This window comes from Lissotriton vulgaris, chromosome 11 (assembly GCF_964263255.1).
Source record: "Lissotriton vulgaris chromosome 11, aLisVul1.2, whole genome shotgun sequence".
Lineage (NCBI taxonomy): Eukaryota > Metazoa > Chordata > Amphibia > Caudata > Salamandridae > Lissotriton > Lissotriton vulgaris.
The window spans coordinates 1,106,898,544-1,106,919,960 of NC_141699.1; the positions used below are offsets into that span (position 1 = coordinate 1,106,898,544).

Here is a 21,417-nt window from a genome sequence, read left to right on the forward strand (position 1 = left end):
TCGACTGTCTTTTAAAATGGAACAGCATTGGGAAAGTCCTCATTGATATGTAGGTGCCTGTCATAGCACCAATACATGCATGAGCTTTAGTAACTAACAATTAAGGGTATTTTGCTTCAGATGGCATGGGAGGACACAGTATTAAGATATGATGTTCTCATTTTGGAATTTGCACATAACTCAAAAGATTGTGAGAAGTGCACACTATTTAACAGAATGTTGTCAATGTGCCAGGAAGAAACATTTGCATAAATAATTAATGTTTATCTGTTTGCTATGCCTGAGAACATAAATATTGAGTAAACTTCCAGTGCTGGACATGGGTGTAATTACCTGTGATAACTTTGTTGTCAGACATCTTGGAAGAACTCCAGGAGCTCCCACATCATTCATCTGAATAAACTTTACTTTCAAACAACAATCCTGCTTGTGTATTTTATTCAAGGTGTGGGCGTTGATGGATACAGAGATGTTGTTTAATATATTGGATTCAGAGGAAGAAAAGACCTGCTGCCTTGGTTTTTCTTTTTTACACTTCTTAGGCAGACACACAAAGCATATAATCTATTGGTATTTATAAAATGTGATTTTTGATATCTATTGTGTAGTCCACACACAAAGTAGGGGGCATCATGTGATGAAAGGACACTATTAGAGGATTCACAAATGATATTTGTAATTACTTTTTTTACTTTTGTGAGCCAACTGCTTCTCTTTTTTTTTCAATATAATGTATTTGTAATTGAGTTGAATGTTTATAAGAAAGATTGAAAAATGAACACAATCATGAATAACTGAAAGGTCAGTAATAAATCCATTGCATAGTCCCAGGGCATCTGACTAGGTAGGTAGCACTACAAGAGCACCAACAATCAGCCATGTACATGCTTGGAACATAAGACATATAGTCTGCTAAATATCCTAACTCGTAAAACGGCCCTTAGTTTACTAAATATCCTATGACATACTGGACCAAACTCCTAAGCCAAGTAGGAGCCTCCAATTTCAGCTTATTGCCCCCTTTTTATTGCCCCTTACTTTCCTCACTATCATTATGTTCCATTAGCCTTGCATTGTTTGCCTGCTTGCTTGTTGCCTTACTAATCCAAGATGCATCCTATTTAAGCTGCATCTGATGTAGTGTTGGTGTCAGCCACATTGTGCAGCTCTACAGATCCTGTATACACACTGTTCACTGCCGTTCACCATGGGCTTGTGATACACACTTCCTTCAGCATTTGAACTCTCATAATCTCATTGTTGCTCTATCTCCACTAGGGTTCAACACAGCAAAGGGTGATCTGGTGAGGTCCATTCTATATTCCAGGCCTGTCAACTTCAAATTACACCAAGACGTAATCCGCTTTATCATGTGTCTTGCTGGTTTTGGCCTCTTGTCAGTGATTTACTCAATTGTGATATGCATCATAGCAGGTGTAAGTAACATTTTCATTCATTCACAGTTTTAAGAGACGTTTAATGACTTGGTGAATCCAGTTTCAAAAAGGAATGGGTAATGATGTGTGGGAGGCACTGGGTTAGGGCTAGGGACATGACATGTGCAAAGTGGAAATTGGAACACATATTTTACACTTTACCCAAAAGAACTGTTGCATTTCCTTTCAGTACCCAATTGAAATATTTAATTTTAGACTTGGCCCATCTGCCTCAGTGCTATCTATGTACAGGTAGTCAATATTTTTCCTGGCTCAGCCCACGCATGTGTGCTCTTACTCTTACTTCAGCTGTCTGTAGCAGCTGAATTTATTTTATTGGGCACTACAGGTTGCATCTCAAAAGCATTTACAAAATCATTACAGTCAGTGATACCTTATTGGGGGGTCTGACACCACATCAGAGGTCCAAAGCAATGGCCCACAAGGGGGAAACATTGAGTTGCTGTTAAATAGAGACCCGCGAGACCTTAGTGGATGTTTACTGGAGGTGTGGGTAGAATTAGCCAACACAACTGTTCACTAACATTTAAAGACAAGTGACTGGAGATCAGGACTCATGATTGTCCACACTTGAAAGAATCTGTTCTTCGAATCCAGTCTGAACGCAACACAGTAAGTGCAAATAGACTGAGGAAGGGCCATCTTTGTGTTCTTGAGGGCAAAGGAAGGCATGTCTGAAATGTGCTGTGTCTGGTGCTGGTGACATTGTCTGCAGGGTGGTCCTGAACTACCACCTGTGAATGTAGTACATACAGAGCCAATGCAGTTTATGTTTCATTGTCTTCGAAAAACCATACCATTCTATTGACTTAAAGAAGTAAAATAAATTAATATGGTAGAATATTACATTGCAATTACCAGTGTTAAGCATACCAAGCATTCTAACTATAATGGTCTTTGTTTGTGTTTGCTTACAATGTGGTGTCTTTCCTCCTCCAGAAATCTGCCTGGGAAACAATAAACTTGACGTTCGTCATGATGACCACAGCAGTACCACCCTCCCTCCTGGCTGCTTTAGCTGTGGGTGTCATGTACGCCCAAAAAAGGCTGAAGAATAAGGGCATCTTCTGCTTCAGCCCTCAAAGGATAAACTTATGGGGACAAGTGAACATTGTCTGCTTTGACAAAGTAAATGCAGCTTTTTGAGTCTAACTTGCATGCACCTGTTTACAATCATGTGGGCTTTTGTATATATTCATAGATTGAGCTGTAACCTGTAATTATCAGGTTGGGGTTCAGATTTGTATGGAGGGACTGGGAAAATGAACACTTACCACTAGAGTTTGGCACAGGTTTATTGCACAAACAAGAAATTTCAGTTTGATTTGTCTAACCTATGACAGTGCTGCCAGCTCAGCTGAAGCAGAGCTAAAGGCCAATGTCTGTCCAATGGCTTTCTCAGTCATTATGACCACCTGGTGGGGCATTTTGTGCCAGGAAATCCAGAGGAAATCTGCTGAAAGCCCTAGCTGTAAAGAGACTGGTCAGCAGTTGTAGGGAAAGTAGAGAGCTGGAGAGTGGGCCATGGGCTTACTTGTACATTAGCTGTCAATGAAAAGGAGTGCTTGTTTGGTGTTTCTTTGTCCATTGAGGAAACCAATTTCCAGCTCTTTCATAGTGACATTTTCACCATTAGTGATGTGTGTGCACATGGAGCAGGGACTAAGGGCCTGATTATGAGTCTGGTGGTCCACGGACAGCCAGACTCACGGGGCACGGCGGTGGCGGCCTCCCGATCTCCCTATTAGGAGTCGTATAGTCAGACTGCCACAGCTGCTAGAGAAGCGCTGTTCCCTGGTGGTAATGCAGCAATCAGGATGCAGTTATATGTTTGCTGGCACTGCAGTGGTCCTGCCAAGAATATTACAAGTTTCCTCACTGCCGATAGTGTCATGGAGGTTTCTCCTCTATGAACACCGCGGCAAAGTGGAAATAAAGCAGGCCCTGCAGGACCCGCTGTGCCTCCTCTACATGGGGATGCACACAGGTGTTGCACAACATGTCCCCCCCCTGTGTGCATGTGCTCCACTTCCTGCACGCCATGGACTTTTCAGTCCATGCCGTGCAGGAACTGTTTTTGGCATTTCCATTGAGGTGCCCATTTTCTGATGCACCACTGTGGGAATGTCAAAAACTAGCCCGACAGACAGGAGGAAACTCCTTACCTGGAGGGCGGTCTGACCACAACTTTGTGGTTCTGCGGTGGGGCGGCCCGGCGCTGCACCGCCAAAGTCGTAAACAAGCCCTAAGTTGGTGGTGAATCCAAACCTATTTGCAGGGTAATCAGAGTTGTTGATGCACTTAAAAAAAATCTGTAGGGAATATGGGGTCTCATTGTGTAAATGAGTGACTTGTATCCTTCGACATTTGGTATTTCCTGGAACAGAACGTTCTGGCACTAACTGAAAGTGGGATCCTCTTGTATCTGCTACTCAGAATCTCAACCAAGATTTGGTTGTTGGCCGTAAAAGGCAAACACAATCCAAAATTATGCTGTTGTATAGTTTCTCTTGATCTAGGCAGAATGCATGGGAGGGGTTGCATGGCACTTACCTGCATGGTACTTATCTGTATGGTAACATCCTGAGGATGCCTAGAAGCTTCCTCATGTGACACTTTCTGGAAGAGGTGCAATAAGTAATATTATTTCATATTCTCCAACAGACAGGAACCTTAACAGAAGATGGCCTGGATCTGTGGGGACTCGTACCGTCAGGAGAAAACAGGTGCTGTTGGTCACTGCCTGAATGGACATTCTTGTTTTGTTTTGTGAAGATGTGGTCTGCGACTTAAAGAACAGAAATTGAAATGTCAATTACTTGAATTAAAAATTATTTTCTATCATCTGTAAATTCTATATTAACATGCAGTGAAAAGAATATCTATAGATATAATTTGCACAACTAAGACCTCAAAGTTAGGCGTTGGTGATAAATTCTGCTCTGCAGGCAGAGTTGAAGGAATTGAGCCCACTCCACATTACACTTCTAGTGCAGGGTTCCAGAAAACTCTAATAATCGTTGTGTGTGTGTTTTTCTCACACGCGGCTCACCAACAAATTGGCATCGCATAGCATGATGATCGGACACTAGTACGGCACCCAGCCAGATTTACTCGACACGGGTGGTCGCAAACGTTTGCAATGAAATAGCTGCCACTTAAGTACAAAATCTACTCGAGTGGCAGCAAAGAAGCAGCGCTCTCAGGTTCACTGTATGGTGCCATTCACACTGATTTTGCGGTGTGGGCCAAGCTCCCAGCACCAAAAATCAGCACGTTTTCAGGACTCCACGGAATCTCATGGAGTTTTCTTCTAAGTGAAAATCAGCGAGTTCTTCCCACCCTCACTCATAATAAACCACAATTTAGGAAAAGGAATTGAACCCTTTCTTACCAAGATTCTTCCAGAGCTTAGCTGCCGTTATACTGTTTCATGAACTGAGAGATGTCCTCTCCCTCATTTAAGACAAATCGGAAGTGATAGTCTTAAGCCACGATTAATAGACTTAAGTTTCTTCCAAGCTAAGATAAAACATTTTTTCAAATACTGCTGGGTTTTCTAACTGAAAACTGCCTCAAGGCAGTCTAACAACGAAGGACAGGCCTAAGCCTGTTAAAGACATTATGAAGACTGTTTAAAGACAAAATAACATCTTTTGGAAATTTAACTCACTTTTGTACCTTAAGGCACTCACAGCCTAGAAGTAAGTCCAACGGGAGTACATATCTGTATTTTCTTAGGAGGCAGGTGAAAAGAGAATGAATTGCAAACAAAGCCAAGCTGCAGAGATCTTATCTGGTTGGTCCTACACAGACTCAAATACACGTATCTGTGGGAGGTATGTGTTACTTAAATACAGACATCTGGAACAAAATCACCCTTCCATTTTCATTGAAATGTTGCTGTGCAATTCATTGGGATGTCTACAGCGAAGAGTTTGGTACCATAAAACTATTAGTAAAAGTAACATTAAGTACACATGTATGTTTTTACTTCTCCTTAAATTGCCATCCTAGGGACAAAGACAACATGGTGGTGTACAGTCTAGAAAAAGATAATGAATAAAATAAATGTTGCAAAAGAAAAATGTACAGACATATTGTGATTCAAATTGTTGTCAACGTATCTAGAACCCTAATTAAATATCCCCGATTTATGCCCTTGTGTGGTTATAACAAATCATATCCTTATAAAGGCATAAGAATCATATCCATATTTAGTAATAGCCAATGCAGTCCAAATACGGCAAGGCTACTTCCTTAGACTCCTAGAAAGTACAACGAGTTCTTTAAACAAACCAAACCTCCAGCAACCTGGGAATTCCCCATACTTTTGTTTTGATTTGTCCTAGAACTCCTGCGAGTCTGAAGAACTGTCAGTTCCTAGTGACGGTTCTTATTGACGTCTTATGTCCAACCTTACGTCAAATACGGCACCTTCCAGGAATAAATATACCAGCATTTGCCTTAATCAACACACGGTGGTTTGGATCAGTGCGGCTATCTACTTACACAAAGCCCAGCTGATGCGAGTGCCGAAGGAAGCCCTCCCTCCCATTTGACGCACTGAGAAAGACGCTGTCTTTTCTCCTGCCGAGAAAATCCAGCTCCAGTGTTCCCAGTCACCCTTGCGGGTTACTGGGAGAGCGAGTCCTGAGAACGTGATACAAGACCTCCTTCATTCTAAAACCAAGGTACGGAACTGATTAGATCCTTAGAGAATTCTGGATTCAGATTCTTGGCAAAACTAACTTAACTTAAACTGCAACTCCCTTACTCCTTCCCACGTACTAGGCTTAGGTTAGGTACACTGGGGTAGGCCTATTTAGAAGCCCCAGTTTAGTACGTTTAGTCAACTTTTATCATTGTATGTAATTGCATATATTTTATCCGTTTTAAGTATCATATGGCTCAGAAACCATATCAATGCTTTTACAGTATTATTTCATAATACTCCTTTTACTGTACGCACTTTACTTTAGGATAAGTATTGCAATTGTGGCAATTCACTTCTCTTGCATGAGAAAGAAGACTGCTCAATAAGTAACACCTTTTATTGAAAACGCTTGTTTCTCTATTTCTCTGCACTCTGGTGAAACTAAGTATGCACGATTGACTGAGTGAAATCGTTATCTATTGTTTTCACACAACTATGGAGATATACTCCTTATTCTGGAGGGAGCAAAGTTGTCATGTTTATGCGGTTGTCAGAAGCTAATCCCTTCTTGTCTAATCAGGGAAGTTAACTCCTCCCTGTTCATTTGAGAAAGTTTCTAGTGACCTCTGAGCTAGCTGGCATACTGAATTAAGTCTAACATATTCAGTAGAGACCTAGTCGACCTCAGTCCTACCTCTAAACTGCTGTTTATTTTATTCCTATGCGCAGAGCCTATTGGGAAGGAAGAAACTACACTACAAAATAATTATAAATAGCTACAGAGATCAGCGACTGTTCAGTAGAGGAATGAGGACAGCTGTGAAATGACAGTACTGGCCCAGAAATGGATTCTGATGGCGGGAGGAAGCCCCACACTATAAAGGATGCTGCAGAAACTCGGAATAGAGAGCTCCACATGGGAATACCCAGGCATAGATCTTTCCAAGCTTGTGGTCATTCTGTAAACTCTGCCATCCTCAGCTTTCTGGGTGGTTGTCCCATGACAAGTGCATTGTATGTCATGCGTGAAAGCTAGAAGGTTATCACAAAGAGCAAGTTAGCCATTGTTGTGAAAAGAAAATTGGTATGATTTGGTCAAGTGAGGAGAACTAGTGAAACAGTAGTCTGAGAGTAGATCATGCCTTTTTGAGAGGAAATAATGATAGAAGGAGGTCAGAAAGAAGAGTGACACTGTTTGTCAAGTCAAGAGATGTAAAAATACATAGTAGTGCCTGAAACAAGCTGAGTAGATGCAGAAGAGACTTGCACAGAGGAAGAGAAGTGATGCAACTAGTTTACAAGGGTTAAGCTTTGAAAAATGGAGGGCATCCCATCATCAGTGATGGAGAGTCAAACTCTCTGGTGATAGATATCAGTGTGAGCTGACACCTGTAGACACAGGGAGATAATATTCCATACTTATGGACATAAGCGCCTTTGTTGAGTCACTAGGATGCTGCCCACCTTCATACACATGTTGATGCTGTATGTTTTATTCTTTTACAACAATATCCATATCCCAACTAACAGGCAAGCATGAGTGTTCACTATTGTTTCTCTTTCAGTTTTCAGGCTGTTCACAGGTTCAACTCTGGTGCAGCCTTACCCTGGGGGCCGCTCTTGGGAGCCCTCGCGAGCTGCCACTCACTGATGGTCATCGATGGGAAACTTCAAGGGGATCCACTTGACCTCAAGATGTTTGAAGGCACTTTTTGGGTAACTCATTCTTGCATTGTTCATACTCACCATCACACTGATATCAAAGAGTCAGACCATACAAACCTCAGCTGTAGATGGTACTACCCCTTCCAGTAGCCCTTTAATTCATATTTACAGAGCATCTGTGAAAAAGATTGTCCTCTGCACTCAAAAAAGTAGCGTATCACAATGTGTGCGTAACAGTTTTCTAAAATAACCACATTCTCAATTGCTGGAGGAAAAAGAGAGAAGATGAACAAGGAACAGTATATTCTTGAATGTCTCTATTTAATGCTTAAGAGGCCAGTCGACACGTGTTTCGTCGCTTATGGAACACAATCCACGACTCTTCAGGGCTTTCCAAATTTTAGTCAGTCCGAGGGAGTTGCCTAGCCGGTGATAATTCCAACCCAGCTGGGCCCTTGACCGTAGGATCAGTTGTCTCAGGAAACACAATTAGCGTGGTAACTAGTGCAGATCTAAAGATCAAAATTAAGCATTGGCTGTTTTTATTACAGCAGTAAAATGTTGGTAGAGACGTCCACTTAAGGAAATCTGAAAACGGAGACACTACAATCCAGTGTCAAAAACTAGTATCCGGCAGCATTTTGGCATCTATCTGGTTTCCCTCCACATCTAAGTAAACCTCAAATATAGAGGTGCTAGTAGAGAACACAGAGAAGGCAGCAAGTTTCTGCTTGCTTGCTTTTAGGAAAGCTATTAAGACTTTTCTCTTTCCTTCAGTTTAGTTATGCGACAGGATACATTGCCACTTTTTAGACTGTTATGTGTGTCTGTGCCCTCTCCGCGGCCAGCCCCGGGACGCCCCTTCGCTGGGGCAGCTGTGCGCTCTATAAAACCTAATAACATAACATAACATCAGTATTTAATGAGGTTGGACACATTTTTGGATTCCCTCTTTGACAAGCTAGCTGTATGGCTGGTGGTCTGCAAAATATTATCTGAGATTTTCCTGATTGACTTTCTCTTTCCATGGGGATTTAGCTTATGTGCTGCAGTGTTGTTCCCATATTCCCAATAGGCTCTGCACATTTGAAAAGTATATCCTATAGCTGTAGGACTGAGGTTGACTAGGTCTCTATTGATATACTAAACTTAATAGTGAGTGCCAGCTAGCTCAAAGGTCACTAGAAACTTTCTTGAGTACACAAGAAGGGATTTGTTTCTGACAATCTCATAAACATGACAACTTTGTTTCCCAAGAATAAGAATATATCTCTCAGAGTAACAGAAACAATAGATAAGTATTTCACTCAGTCAATCGTGCATGCTTAGTTTCTCTACAGTTGCAAAGAAATAATAGAGAGACCGGCATTTTCAATAAAAAGGTTTATTGAACAGTCTTCTTTCTCATGCAAGAGAAGTGAACTGCTACAATTGGTATGCAGACTGCAAAGTATAATGCATACAGTGTAAACAGTAATATGAAATAATACTGTAAGAGTATTGTATGGTTTCTAAGCCACATAAAAATACATACATAAATAACACAGACTAAAATACTCAACTGGTGCTTCTAAAATACGCCTACCCCAATGTACCTAACCTAAGTCTAGTACTTGGGAAGAAGTAAGTATTGTGTAGCATAGGTTTTAGTTTTCTTGGCCAAGAATCTACCAAAGGTTTCTCTAGGGTCTAATCAGCTCCATACCTTGGTTAGAATGAAGTAGGTCTGGTATCTCTGTCTTGGGACTCTATTTTCCAACACCCCGCAAGGGGAGCCGGAAACACTGGAGCTGGATTCTCGGCAGGAGAAGGGCAGCCTCTTAATCAGTGCGTCAGCTGGAGAGTCGGCTTCCTTCGGCACATGCTGTCGCGAGCTGCGTCGGGCAAGTAGATAGTCGAACTGCTCCAAACCACCGTAGTTTGGTATAGCAAGTGAAGGTATATTTATGCCTTAAAGGTGTTTAGGAATGCCATAGTTTGACGTCTAGTCGGCCATAAGAACGTCATAATGCATAGTTGTTCATTGTGAAACTAACTGAGATCTTGGCAAAATCAATATTCAAGCATGGGGAAGTCCCTGACTGCTTAAGCCAATTTTCCAAGAAATCCTTGTGACGTTTGGTATGTGTGGAAGTAGCCATGCCTGTATTTGGTTTGCATGGGCTGTGCCTAACTAAGGGTTTGATTTCTATGCCTATATAAGGGCAATGTGGATTGTACCTATATAAGGGCAAGAATCAGGAAAATTCACTCAGAGCTATAAACGCTTCACAACAGTACCAAGCATGTCACTAGAGTAAGTGCAAGACTCCTATTAAATTATTAAAAAAGTGTCAAGGAGCACCAGGAATACAATATCTGAAGCACCCTCACACTTAGGAAACTTAGAAACAAAAGCAGAAGAATCAGGTTTTCATTTGAAGCTAATGAGGTGACCTTGATCTGTAGTGGTGTGCTCTTTTACCTTATGTTCTGCTTCTGCTGCCCCTACCGATGCAGATGCTATGTATGCTGTGCTCCTGCCCTCCCACAAAATGGAAGGCTTCATTTCCACTTACACTCCTTACATTGCAGGATGGCTAATGCTTCTAGTGCACGTCGGACACCTGCTCGTATTTCTGTATTTGTTCAAAACTTCCTTGAGTCTCATGATCCTTAGTGATCTAATGGTAGTGGTGTTCTCAAACCTGCCATAGTCAGCAAGCTTCTCTATTAGAGTTGACCGGACCCATCAGAATGAATCTATCACACACACTAGGATATTGGCGCTGTTAACGTGGACTGATGGCCAGCCAGCTGTAGACTGCGACTCACATTTCCCTTGCAGTCCTCCGATATGGCCCTCAGGTCTGGTTGGCTTGGGTCAGAGATGAAAAGAGGGGACCTTTGCACAGAGTGGGCTCTGGATGCTCTGAGAATCGTCAGAGGTGGCAGCCCCTTCACTCCACTCTCTTGCCCTGGGAGCTAGGGAGATTTGTAGCACATAGCAGGGTGTTCCCCTCTTCTCCAGTCTCAGGGTCTCCTCTAGTTTCAGCCTGTTGCCTGGCAAAAACAACCAAAGTAACAACTTTGGACCTAGTCTGCAGTAGTTACAGCAAAAGTAACAGACTCATAGGTCCACATGAAGACCCCCTGAACAGCCCAGTGTTTGCTTTCTTCATTTTAGCTGCACGAAGACTTTAATAATCAACAGGAATCATAGGGGAAAACAGGAGAAGGCGGTGGCTAACTCACACTGGCCAGCTCAACCTATATCTACTATAATATTGAGGGAGGGAGGGAAGGTGGGTAAAATTGTTTTTTTACCTCCTGTATTTTCCCTTTGCTTTTCTTTGTTTGAAACCAATAAGTGGCTCCAGAATTGAAACAGCCTCACACACAAAACCAGATATTATCAGTTCTATCACCAGACAGAGTAGTCCCCCTAACCCTTTGCTTACAGCTACTTTAGACTAAGTAGAAGACTCTTGGCTAAAGTAGCAATAATGCCCGTCGAAGAGACCACACCCAATGTCCAAGGCCACACAGAACCTATGGAGCAAGCATTTAAAAAGCGGCCAGTCGATTACATAATCTGAGCAACTCCTTACCTGGTTCTTTCGTATCTCCAACAGCATTTTAAAGGTCTCTTTGTACAAAATCTTAACAGAGCAATTAGTCCTAACAAATGCAACCATAGGAAACTGCCAAATCTTTCTCTAACTTACAAATACATTTGAAATTGTGGCACAAGTCCACCATCCTATTAAGAGCCTAGCAAACTGCTGCATCATTAATCTTGCCTCCACTACCAACTCAATCCTGCCTAGCAACAAATAATCTAACACTATTAAAGATAGTTGTTGCAAATGTCCATCTTTCATACGGTATCACACCAGATATTTGACATTGCTGTTTTTGCTTGCTGTAGAACTCTGTGTTCTCAGCCCTGCTAACCAGTCGTAAAGTAGCTGTGATCCCCTTTCAACATGATGAAATTGGCATACCACAATGTACCTAGGGCCTGTAAGTTAAATGTCACAGATGCCCCGCAGTACACAGTGTGCCATCCACTGTGTGTGACAGTGCAAATATGATTGCAGGCCTGCTAATCATAGTAGCCTGGTTTGCCGGTTTGAGCTATAAATTCAACCTGTCAAAATATCCCTTTTTGAGAGGCCTGAAACTCACCTTTTAAAGTCATCCTAATCTTTCCTTAGTGCCATAATCCTGGGTCTGTGCCATTTAAAAGTGGACGTTTAAACTTGTACTTGCAGTACAAAATCCCTAAAAGCTATTTTCACTATAGCAGGATCGAATGTTCAAAAGGAAAGCATTGGGATACCATACTATATTTAATAATGTTATCTCCATCTAGGACACAACTACCAAGTTCATTCTTGGACTTTTAAAAACATTTATTAGAAGCTCATATCATTCGTAAACTAGGATTTGTAATGCCTATTTTGAAACAGGTACTTTTAGAGACGTTACCTGACAAACGCCTCTAGTAGGCCTTTTGCAAAAGCATTGATTTGTCACCCAGGAGATGAGTAGCCGCCTTGATGAGTTGCCAATTTGCTCTCTAAGCTAAGGCAAAGGTCTTGGGTATGTGGAGGTGTTTTGTTTCTCTGGCAGTCTGACCATTAGGGCTTTGCCCAGGAACCTAATCAAGTTCCGAGAGGTTAACCCAGATATAGCTAACAGCTAGGCTTGCTCCTTCCTTTGTCCCTTTAGCCAGTAAGGCACCAGGCTCAGTGTGAGAAGAGATTTCTCCTGAACTAGTGAAGAGTGACCACAGATGAAGGGTTACTCATTTCCCTGGCCACACTGCTGTGATGCGGTTCGAAGCTCTGCACTGGGGAATTAAGGTTCTACCATGTTGGTTTTCGGCAGAGCACTGTTGGATTTCAATTTACAATAAAACACACAAGAAGTGTTTAAAAAGTGGGTAGAGCCATTCCTGGGAACTTTTTCCCCATTGGTTAGGGAGTGACCGAGCTGGAACTGGGTATAACTGTGACCTCCCCTGTACTTTCCTCAGAACACAGCTGGACCTATGGAAGATTCAGAAGGACAGTACTGCTGTTTGAAGACCTGAAGTAGACTGCATCTGCTCTACCTGTCCCCAGTATCCCAGACATGACTCTAATGGTTAGTTGGGATCACAAACTGTTTGTGCTATACGTTTCAACAGGATGGGACCTAGCCCCTTCTGCTGGCCTCTGCTGAATTGAGTCCTGACCTCCAAGTGCTGTCCTAAGGGTCTGGACTCTTGGCCAACAAAAAAAGAGGTCTACTCATGGTCTAACCCTAAGGTCTGGGACATGGAAACATGTTGCCAACTTTTTTCACTGAGAAATAGTGTGGACCTGAACAAATTGTCAAGTTGGCCTGCAGGGGTGCTACGCTGGTGGAACTGACTTTGCCACATTTTCCACTATGTTCTTCTCTATAGCATATCCACTTGAATAGGACCACAGACCAGCATCCAGTGACTACGAGTCATCTTTGACTTGAGCCTACAGTCTTGCCCATGGGGTGGGCGGTAAACTCCGCTCCGCAGATGGAGTTCAAAGAGTGTTGCCCACTCTGCACACAGCATAAATCACGGAGTTCTAAAAAACTCCCGGAAGCAGAGGGGAATTTTTCCTCTTGTGCAGCTCACCAAAGTTAAGTTGCGAGCGCAAGCAAGGTGAATCATGCAATAGACCCCCTCCCATGTAATTTCTCAATGCAGGGGGTTGCGGTAGTCAGCACAAGCTGAACATCTACGCAAGTGGCAGAAACAAGCAGGGACCTCTTGCGCTGTACATTGTGTAATTTGTGCTGATTTTACAGTGCAAGGTAAACTCCTGGTGCTAACAATCAACATGAGCAGCGTGACTTACCGCACTCTAACACTTGCGGAACTCCACGGAGAGCGGTGGAGTTTTCCCTGCACTACGCGGAGTTCCGTGTAGCAGAACTCCGCAAACTCCACCCATGGATAGTCTTGACTCACTGCGGAAATGCATGCTCTCGAAAAGTTTTGTTGTCCGAGAGTGGAAAGCTTCACCAGACCAAGCTGCTGCCTGCATCTAATCATCAGGCTGTTTTGGAATGAAATCTAAGCTTTTCACAAACTGAGCTTTCGTGTGTTTGTCGACAGTTTTATCGAGACCTCGCGCTTCGTCTCTCCATCATCGACAGGCCCAGCTTAGGCTACATCCTACTTCCTTGCCACACTGAAGACTTTCTGTTCTATAAATATTTACAAGTGGGAAGGTAACTTTCTACCTGTATTAAGTAAGTTCTTGTATCCGACCCACGGTCCATTGCAGTTGACCTTAAACCTTACCCATGTCCAAGTCCAACGCAACAGGTGACCACAGTGGGCGCTAAATGGTTTCTGGTGCTATTTTTTAAATTCAAACTTAATTGGATTTTTGTAATTGTGGTGTTATTATATTTAATGAATAATACTATATTTTTCTAAATTGGTTTGGGATTTTTCTTTGCTTTAAACTTTGCCTCTGAGTTAAGCATGTCTGCTCTGTGCCAGAGCTAGCAGGAAGTTTTAGCTCACTTTAATTTAGTGATATAGGTGTTCACCTTGAGAAGGATTGTGTTTATTATTGGAGGAGGGAACTTATCCCCTCAACTAATAAGTCTTAATAATGAGATCATTGAGATTGAAAGCTTTCCACTAGATGACTTAGATGCACAACAACTTGAAGAGGCTGTACGTACAAAAATATTACTCTGTCAACAGGCTTCATGACTAACACAACCAACATTATTCTTACTACAGTAAACTTCACTCTATTTCACAGCAATTTAAGAACTTACATGGAAATCCCACATACTAGAACATCTGGACACTTAAGTGGGCATCACTAGGGAGGGGCTTTGGCTTTACACACCTGTTGGGAGCCTGGAGTACATGTTTTAATTGGGCAGGAGGTGTTTGCTTCTACAAAGAGGTGCTTGCTCGCAACACAGCTATGGTCATTTTGTTTATTTATTCAACTGCCTGAGCATGAACTTTCTGGGGCACACATATGACTTTGTAACACTGTAAAAGTGTCTTAGAAAACTAGATAATATTTGGCAGCAGCACAGATGGGAGGAGGGCAGTCGTTAACCTAAATGTATTTTTATATTTGGCTTCACTGTACAAATGTTGGCTGCCCTTTCAACTTACACCAATATTATTTTACAGTTCTTTGCTTCCACACAGATACACATCTATTCCTGTGCTATTTACTAGTAAGGCTTCCCATTAGCATAAAACATTCCTTAAAAGCCAGACCTACTGGAATTGACAATGCTTGTTTTTGGTACTGTCGATGGGCTAAAGAGGAAAGACAAAACTTTTAATGGCAATTCTTTATAAAAAAGGGGCTCTTTTAGTTGCAATAAGGCCTTCAAACACTGCTTAAATACTGAGGACCTACTGCGCTCCGTCGGATAGCAAACGTCTGATCGATTTTTTTTTAAATCAACTGCACTATCTTAAAACATTTACAGATAGAATAGTTGTGTTATAGCATTACATGATCGTTTATGATCAAATGAATCAAAATATATATACATATCTATCTATCTGCGTGTGTTATGTATATATATATATATATATGTGTATATATATATATATATATATATATATATATATATATATATATATATATATATATATATATATATATATATATATATATATATATATATATATATATATATATATTAGTTACATTTCTTATTGCTGCCCTAAATGATTTTCTTCTTTTTGCTGCCAGGAGATTGAGGATCAGAGTATCAGTGAAGACGTCGTCGGGAAACAAACTTCGTCAATAATTCTCAAACCAGGACCAAAGGCCACCAAGGTACTTCCAATGGGGTGGCAGAATTAGAAAAGATTGGATGCAACGCAATGTAGCAAGACCACTAGCTGTTCTGCGTCACATGGAGGGGGTAGGAATGTGTCATATCTACTAAGATACTCTCCCTCTGCACTGGCGCATTTATGGCTGCCAAGCGCCGACACAGGCATCCATGCACCATGGTGCAAGGGTGTCTACGTTACAGTCGGTATTGTTTTCTGAATAAAGGGACACCTTCTGTCCACTTGAAAATTGAGTTTCAGCCTAGACAGGGAGGCATTTCTTGCAAAAAAAGGCCCCTCTCCATTTACTGACTCCTGCCTACATAAGAAAATTCAACCGTATGTTTCCTGGAACATATCTCACGGTATACGGAGTTTTTGGTTTCTCTTGAGGCAGGACCTCCTCCCTCTAAATAACTTAACATCTAGATGGTATAGGTCTCCTGCAATTTGTCACCTTTGTAATATGTCCACCCAGGATATTGAACATGTCCTCTTTATATGCCCCGCCTTGCGGATATCACGTAGAAAGTGGTTTAGACATATATGTTTAAAATTGGGTCTCATGACGGCGAGCTCTTTCTTAAATGCTTTGTACAATCCGCCCAATAAAATGTTCTGCTTTAATATATTTAACTTTTTTAAATGTTTCTTAGCTATCTATTAGAGGGCTTAGGAATCAAATGTTTGTCTGTATTTGCTTTCTTATTCTGTATTATGTAAAGTCTGTGTATGCACAAATGTATGTTGTATTTCTTTTATGTGGATCTCCTATGAGTTCCAAAACATAAATAAAGAATTGATTTGGACACCTTCTGTGAAAAAGCAATCCTTTGAGGGTTTTTCCTCTTTCTATGTATGCTGCAAAATGCAGCACACTCAGGAAGAGGAAAAAACAAAGAGAAATAAACATATTCCTCTTCGCTATGCCTCCCCTCGGAAGGCGTACCATATTGATACATTCCCAGGTTTACCACTGTTAGTAAATCTGGAAATGCACCAAGATTGATAGGTTGATGCGTGGAAGCACCCATGCCCCGCATGGATCGCATTTCCAGGGCACAGTAACGTACGGCAGTGACCCAAATTGCCTTATATTACTCAAGATTTGCAATGCCATTTAGATCCTTGCAATTTCCCTCTGCATGGCACAGTAAATCTCACCTAAGGGCGTGTGTTGCCCATACGTCACCTTGCATGAGAAAACCAAACCCTTACTAAATCTTGCCCTAAATGTGTGTGTCCCACAATGGGGTGATGAAATTTGATGACCTGCAAAGTACATGAAGGGGACTCTCCTCTCTCCTGACCCAGTTAGGTGCTCTCAGCTAGGTGCTCCCGCCAGTGCACAGTGCTGGAGGGGGCCCCTCGGAAATCAGGGCATCCTTATACCGAAGTGGTTGTGGGGGCTTATGTTACGCCACTGCGTCCCAAGAGTCATTGAAGTAAGGTCAGTTTGATGACATTTATATAAAGTTGAAGTTCGATACTAAGGTAAATATAAATCTGTTTAGAAAATTAAATCAAATCACAATGTTATGAAAAGGTTGCAGCACCCACAATTGATGTAGATTAAGGCTTCTCAATAAGGTCTAAACATCATAAATGTTACTTGAAGAAATTTCTTGTAGCCGGCAGGCTAACCACCCCCAAGACGCTCTACCAAAATGAACCAGCAGGCTTTCGAATGTTTGATCATTAAACAAAACTTTAAAAAACCACAAAAGATGTATTGAAGTTCTTCAATTTCACTTCTTTACTTGTTGTTTAGGTGCATAAATCTGCAGTATGTATCATTAGTATATTCCATTAAAAATGTTAATTCATATATGACTTCTTCATCTGCACCAGAACCCAATACATTTCAGGTATATAACCCTTCATCAGGGATAGCTTCAATACATTTTGCAAATGTGATGTCAAGTATGGGTCATGGTAACCCTGCCTCATTACTCCCAAAGTGTGTGGTCATGTGTGTGGCATGACAGGCAACTTGTGTGTCACAGGTACAAACCAAAGTCAAGCAATCTCAGACCAGAATTGGCAGATAGATCATGTGATTGAAAAACATTTCAAAGTGAGTGCTTGAGAAGTGACCTCGAAAGCAGAAACCACAAACCAAAAAGGATAATGCGCTTGACTTAACAAAAACCAGACATACATGTGACGACATACTAACCAATAGTACAACATAAATGTGAATTTTACAAATCGATCTGTCCTTGGCTCATCCTCTTCTTTGTATATCTCACTTAATATGAAAAAAGGATAAATCTAGTTGAGAGTGCTCACACATTAAAAAAAAAAGAAAAAAAAGTGACCAACTTGTCCTCTTATCCGCCAACCATTTAAAGGCATAAATATATATCAGGATGCAAAGTTTTCTGACTTATGCTAAAAGGAACAGTCTATAAAGGACAGTTGTGCCAAGACATTGACGATAAGTGCACATGTGAATTGAAAGAAAAAGAAAACGCTTTATGCCAAAATATACATTAATAACAGCATCAGCAACAAAAGTGAATATTCATGAGAATAACAAGTGAGTGACTCATGCAAAGGACACCGCGTTGACTGGAACGGTGATGCCGCATGGAATACAGCGTGTCGGCATGCATGTTCAAATGGAGATACTCCATTGGAAGATTACGGATGTTCAAAGCACCTGTGTAACAGAAGGACCGTATGGACAAGGACACAATGCAGATACTTTATTTGTGTGTGTGAGAAATCCAGACCTGTTTGCAGTCCCTTTTTACCCCAATCTTGACCACTAGATGCTGTTTTTCTGACTCATACTGTGCTCTGGGCTTTGCTAACCAGGCCCGGGGCCTGTGCTCTGTGTGAAAAGTTCATGGTAATTTGGTATAATTAAAATTGGTAATGACAGACCCTGTAAGTCCCTAGTAGATAGATAATAGGGCAAGGGGATTTAAACTATCTATAAGGTCCTGGTATATAATAGGGCTGCAAGGTTTGGAGGCCCAAATAGATTTCCTGCCCTGGAGTGTGCACTGCTCTGGTGCCTCATGTCATTTTAAAAGCCAGCCCTGCCTTTCAGGCTGCTTTTAAATCGCAATTTTAAGCAATTTTGACTTTGTATTTAATGGTACTTCCAAAGTGTTAAACTACTTATTTTTACATATAAGTCACACTTTAAAGTCTCCTCTAGGTATCCCAAGGGTAGGGTGCCTTGTAACTTTAAGCAGGGACATCATAACAGGTGATTTATAGGCCCTGCTGAGGGAAAATCTGCCAATTCTTATTTTCCCTATTGTAGTGAATGGCTCCAAAGGCTAATATTGTAACATTTTATTTGAATATAAATATTGATAGGGGCAGTCTCAAAATATACTTCAAGGTATAAAATTAATAGTTGATATAAATCCAACAACTTGCCACTGTTAGATTTATAATAACTATTGTATATGCAGTTATTAACCTTTCTCTTCTGTGAGCCAAAATCCAGCCTTTCAGCTGTTCTCTCCTGATTGGCCAGCCCTGCTTAGACAGGCCAGGCTGCTCTAAAAAGATGTGAACAGCCCTGCTGGAGAGACAATGGTTTACCTGTGGGCGGAGAAGCACAAGCTGCAGCAAAGACGGCAGGGAGGGGGAAAGTGTAGCCAAACTGGTCTCCAGAGGGAGAAGGACAGCATAGGCCCATCCCCACATCCTGCCACCCCAGCCACACAGGAGCTCCAGTAAGTAGATTAGGGAGAGGTTTGGAAAGGAAGTCTTTAGGAAAATTAGCCACACCAGTTGGTTGGGTTAGCCTGCTCCAGATCCTGCGGAGAGACTTTCTCCATGTTGGATTTTGAGAGAATGATGCTTTCGGGGACAGGAATATGCCACACTTTGGCAGACGTGGTCATATATTTGGGTGTCATCCTACATCCCATTGGTCAGGGGTGCCCCACTGCTTGATGCCCAGAAACTATTAATAAATATGGGAAAGCTTCATAGCTTTTCAGATCTGCTGCCTGAAACTACAAGAAGAAGGATGACTGCCCTGCTGCAATCTGGACCTGCGCCCCAAAGACTGCACCCTGAGAGAATGCACCTGCTGCACAGTCTGGTACTACCGCCCTAAGGACTTTGCCTTGCTTCAAGAAGGATTAAGAAATGGACTCCTTGCAACCTACAGGTTAACAGAGCCAACCTGCATCATCTCCACCAAGAGTCCCCATCCTGGAGTGCGTCCAATGGACTTTTAAGTATTTAAGGATTTGGCCAGGCACATTGTGTGAATTGTAGTCTAGACATCCCAAAGACTGTCAAAGTAATTCCAGACCCTTACACTTGTGCTTTGGACACCTTGAACCCTTAAGAGTAAGTTCAGTAAGAAGTTACAAAAGTTTGGAGACCTTTGGAGCAACTTTTTGAAAAAGCTCCAAAAGGTGACCGACTCAACATCGAGAGTCAAGCCGGCTTCATTTACCCACGACCCAGCCTGTATTTCAGGTTTATCCTGCTGAAAGCACTGGAGCTCCAGACTTTGACCAGGTCCTCGCAGAAAGTCAAGCTGGTGAACCCACACTGAATTCAGCCTGACAAAGTGCCTTGCTCGAAGCGGAGGGAAAAAGGTCCAGAAAAACGACTAAGGCCCTAATAACAATGCCAGTTGGATGAGCGTCTGACTGACATCATGTTGGAATGTAAACTGTCTGACTAATAGTTGCCAGTTCCATCTGACGAATTTGGATGCGACCATCTCATATCTACCCTAACATTGATCCTAAGCTGAACCATAGGGAGGCCAAGTACCAAAGTCTTAACCTACCTCTTGCGGCTTGTCCTGGTCAATGTCCCAGCACTTAGACACCATCAGAGAGAATCCACTGTCCAGCTTATGGCAAAAGAGCGTCATTGGTTATGTAATTATATGAGGCCAGGGCACCTAGTCCAGAACCACTTATTAATGGCACAGAGCACCCTTGTGGGTTGGTCGCTCTCCCAAGGTATACAAGGGTGATTGTGTTGTTTTAAATTTTGACTGTCCTTAGCTTGTTAGTGATCTAATGTCTCAGCCCCAACTGGCACCTAAATCAGGGACCAGGATATTCCCAATCTCCCTTGGTTTGTTTTTATAAAAGTCAGCCCACTCACTGTTATAGGGCACCAGATGTGGCATCAGGTTTTTTGAGTCATCCTATTAGACAACCACCTAGCAACAAACCTTACTCGAGCAGTCACTGCAACAAGGCACCAGATGAAGTATCAGGTCCATCAACCAATGCTACTTGGCATTCACCTAGTAATCACACCTACCCGTGCATTTCCAACAGGTTCACTCCTCTTTCTGGATTGGACTCCTGCAATTGACAGATGGCCAACCACCAGAGTACCCAGATTCCCCCTCAATCTATGACTGCAGGGGCTGAGGTTGATTGTGACACACAGCCTCTCCGGGGTTACACAGCACTCCCCAGTTGTCCAAACCTAGTTCCTTCCATTATGGCCATTAAGGACCACGCCTCAGGTGTACATGATTTAGTTACCCCAATTCTGACTTGGAACATTGTCGGTTTTAACAGTAAGCGGGATAATGAGGACTGGTTTGCCATCGTGACCGACTTTCAGTCACTTGCATGCAAGAAACCTGTGATTGCACCAATGTTTATTAATGGGTTTTGTTCATTTAATTATGCAGCCTTGCACTCGTGCAGAAGCAGGCATAGGGGCTCTTTACTTACACTGAGTTCCAACAAAGCTGCCCTTAATGTTTTGCGCTTCCTAACTACTTCTCCCTATTTTCACATCTTGGCGATTAAAGGCAACACAAAGTGGGACAT

The 21,417-nt window shown here is 42.1% G+C and overlaps 1 protein-coding gene across 1 annotated transcript in view; it reads left to right on the forward strand.

Annotated features, from left to right (window-relative positions):
- Positions 1-21,417, forward strand: part of LOC147684248 (putative cation-transporting ATPase 13A4) — a 387,249-nt gene that overhangs the window by 140,617 nt on the left and 225,215 nt on the right. Inside the window, exons 12-16 of the mRNA XM_086944648.1 lie at positions 1,279-1,436; positions 2,397-2,585; positions 4,122-4,183; positions 7,680-7,830; positions 15,540-15,626. Coding sequence (XP_086800774.1) covers positions 1,279-1,436; positions 2,397-2,585; positions 4,122-4,183; positions 7,680-7,830; positions 15,540-15,626 — 647 coding nt within the window. The remainder of the gene's footprint in view (positions 1-1,278; positions 1,437-2,396; positions 2,586-4,121; positions 4,184-7,679; positions 7,831-15,539; positions 15,627-21,417) is intronic.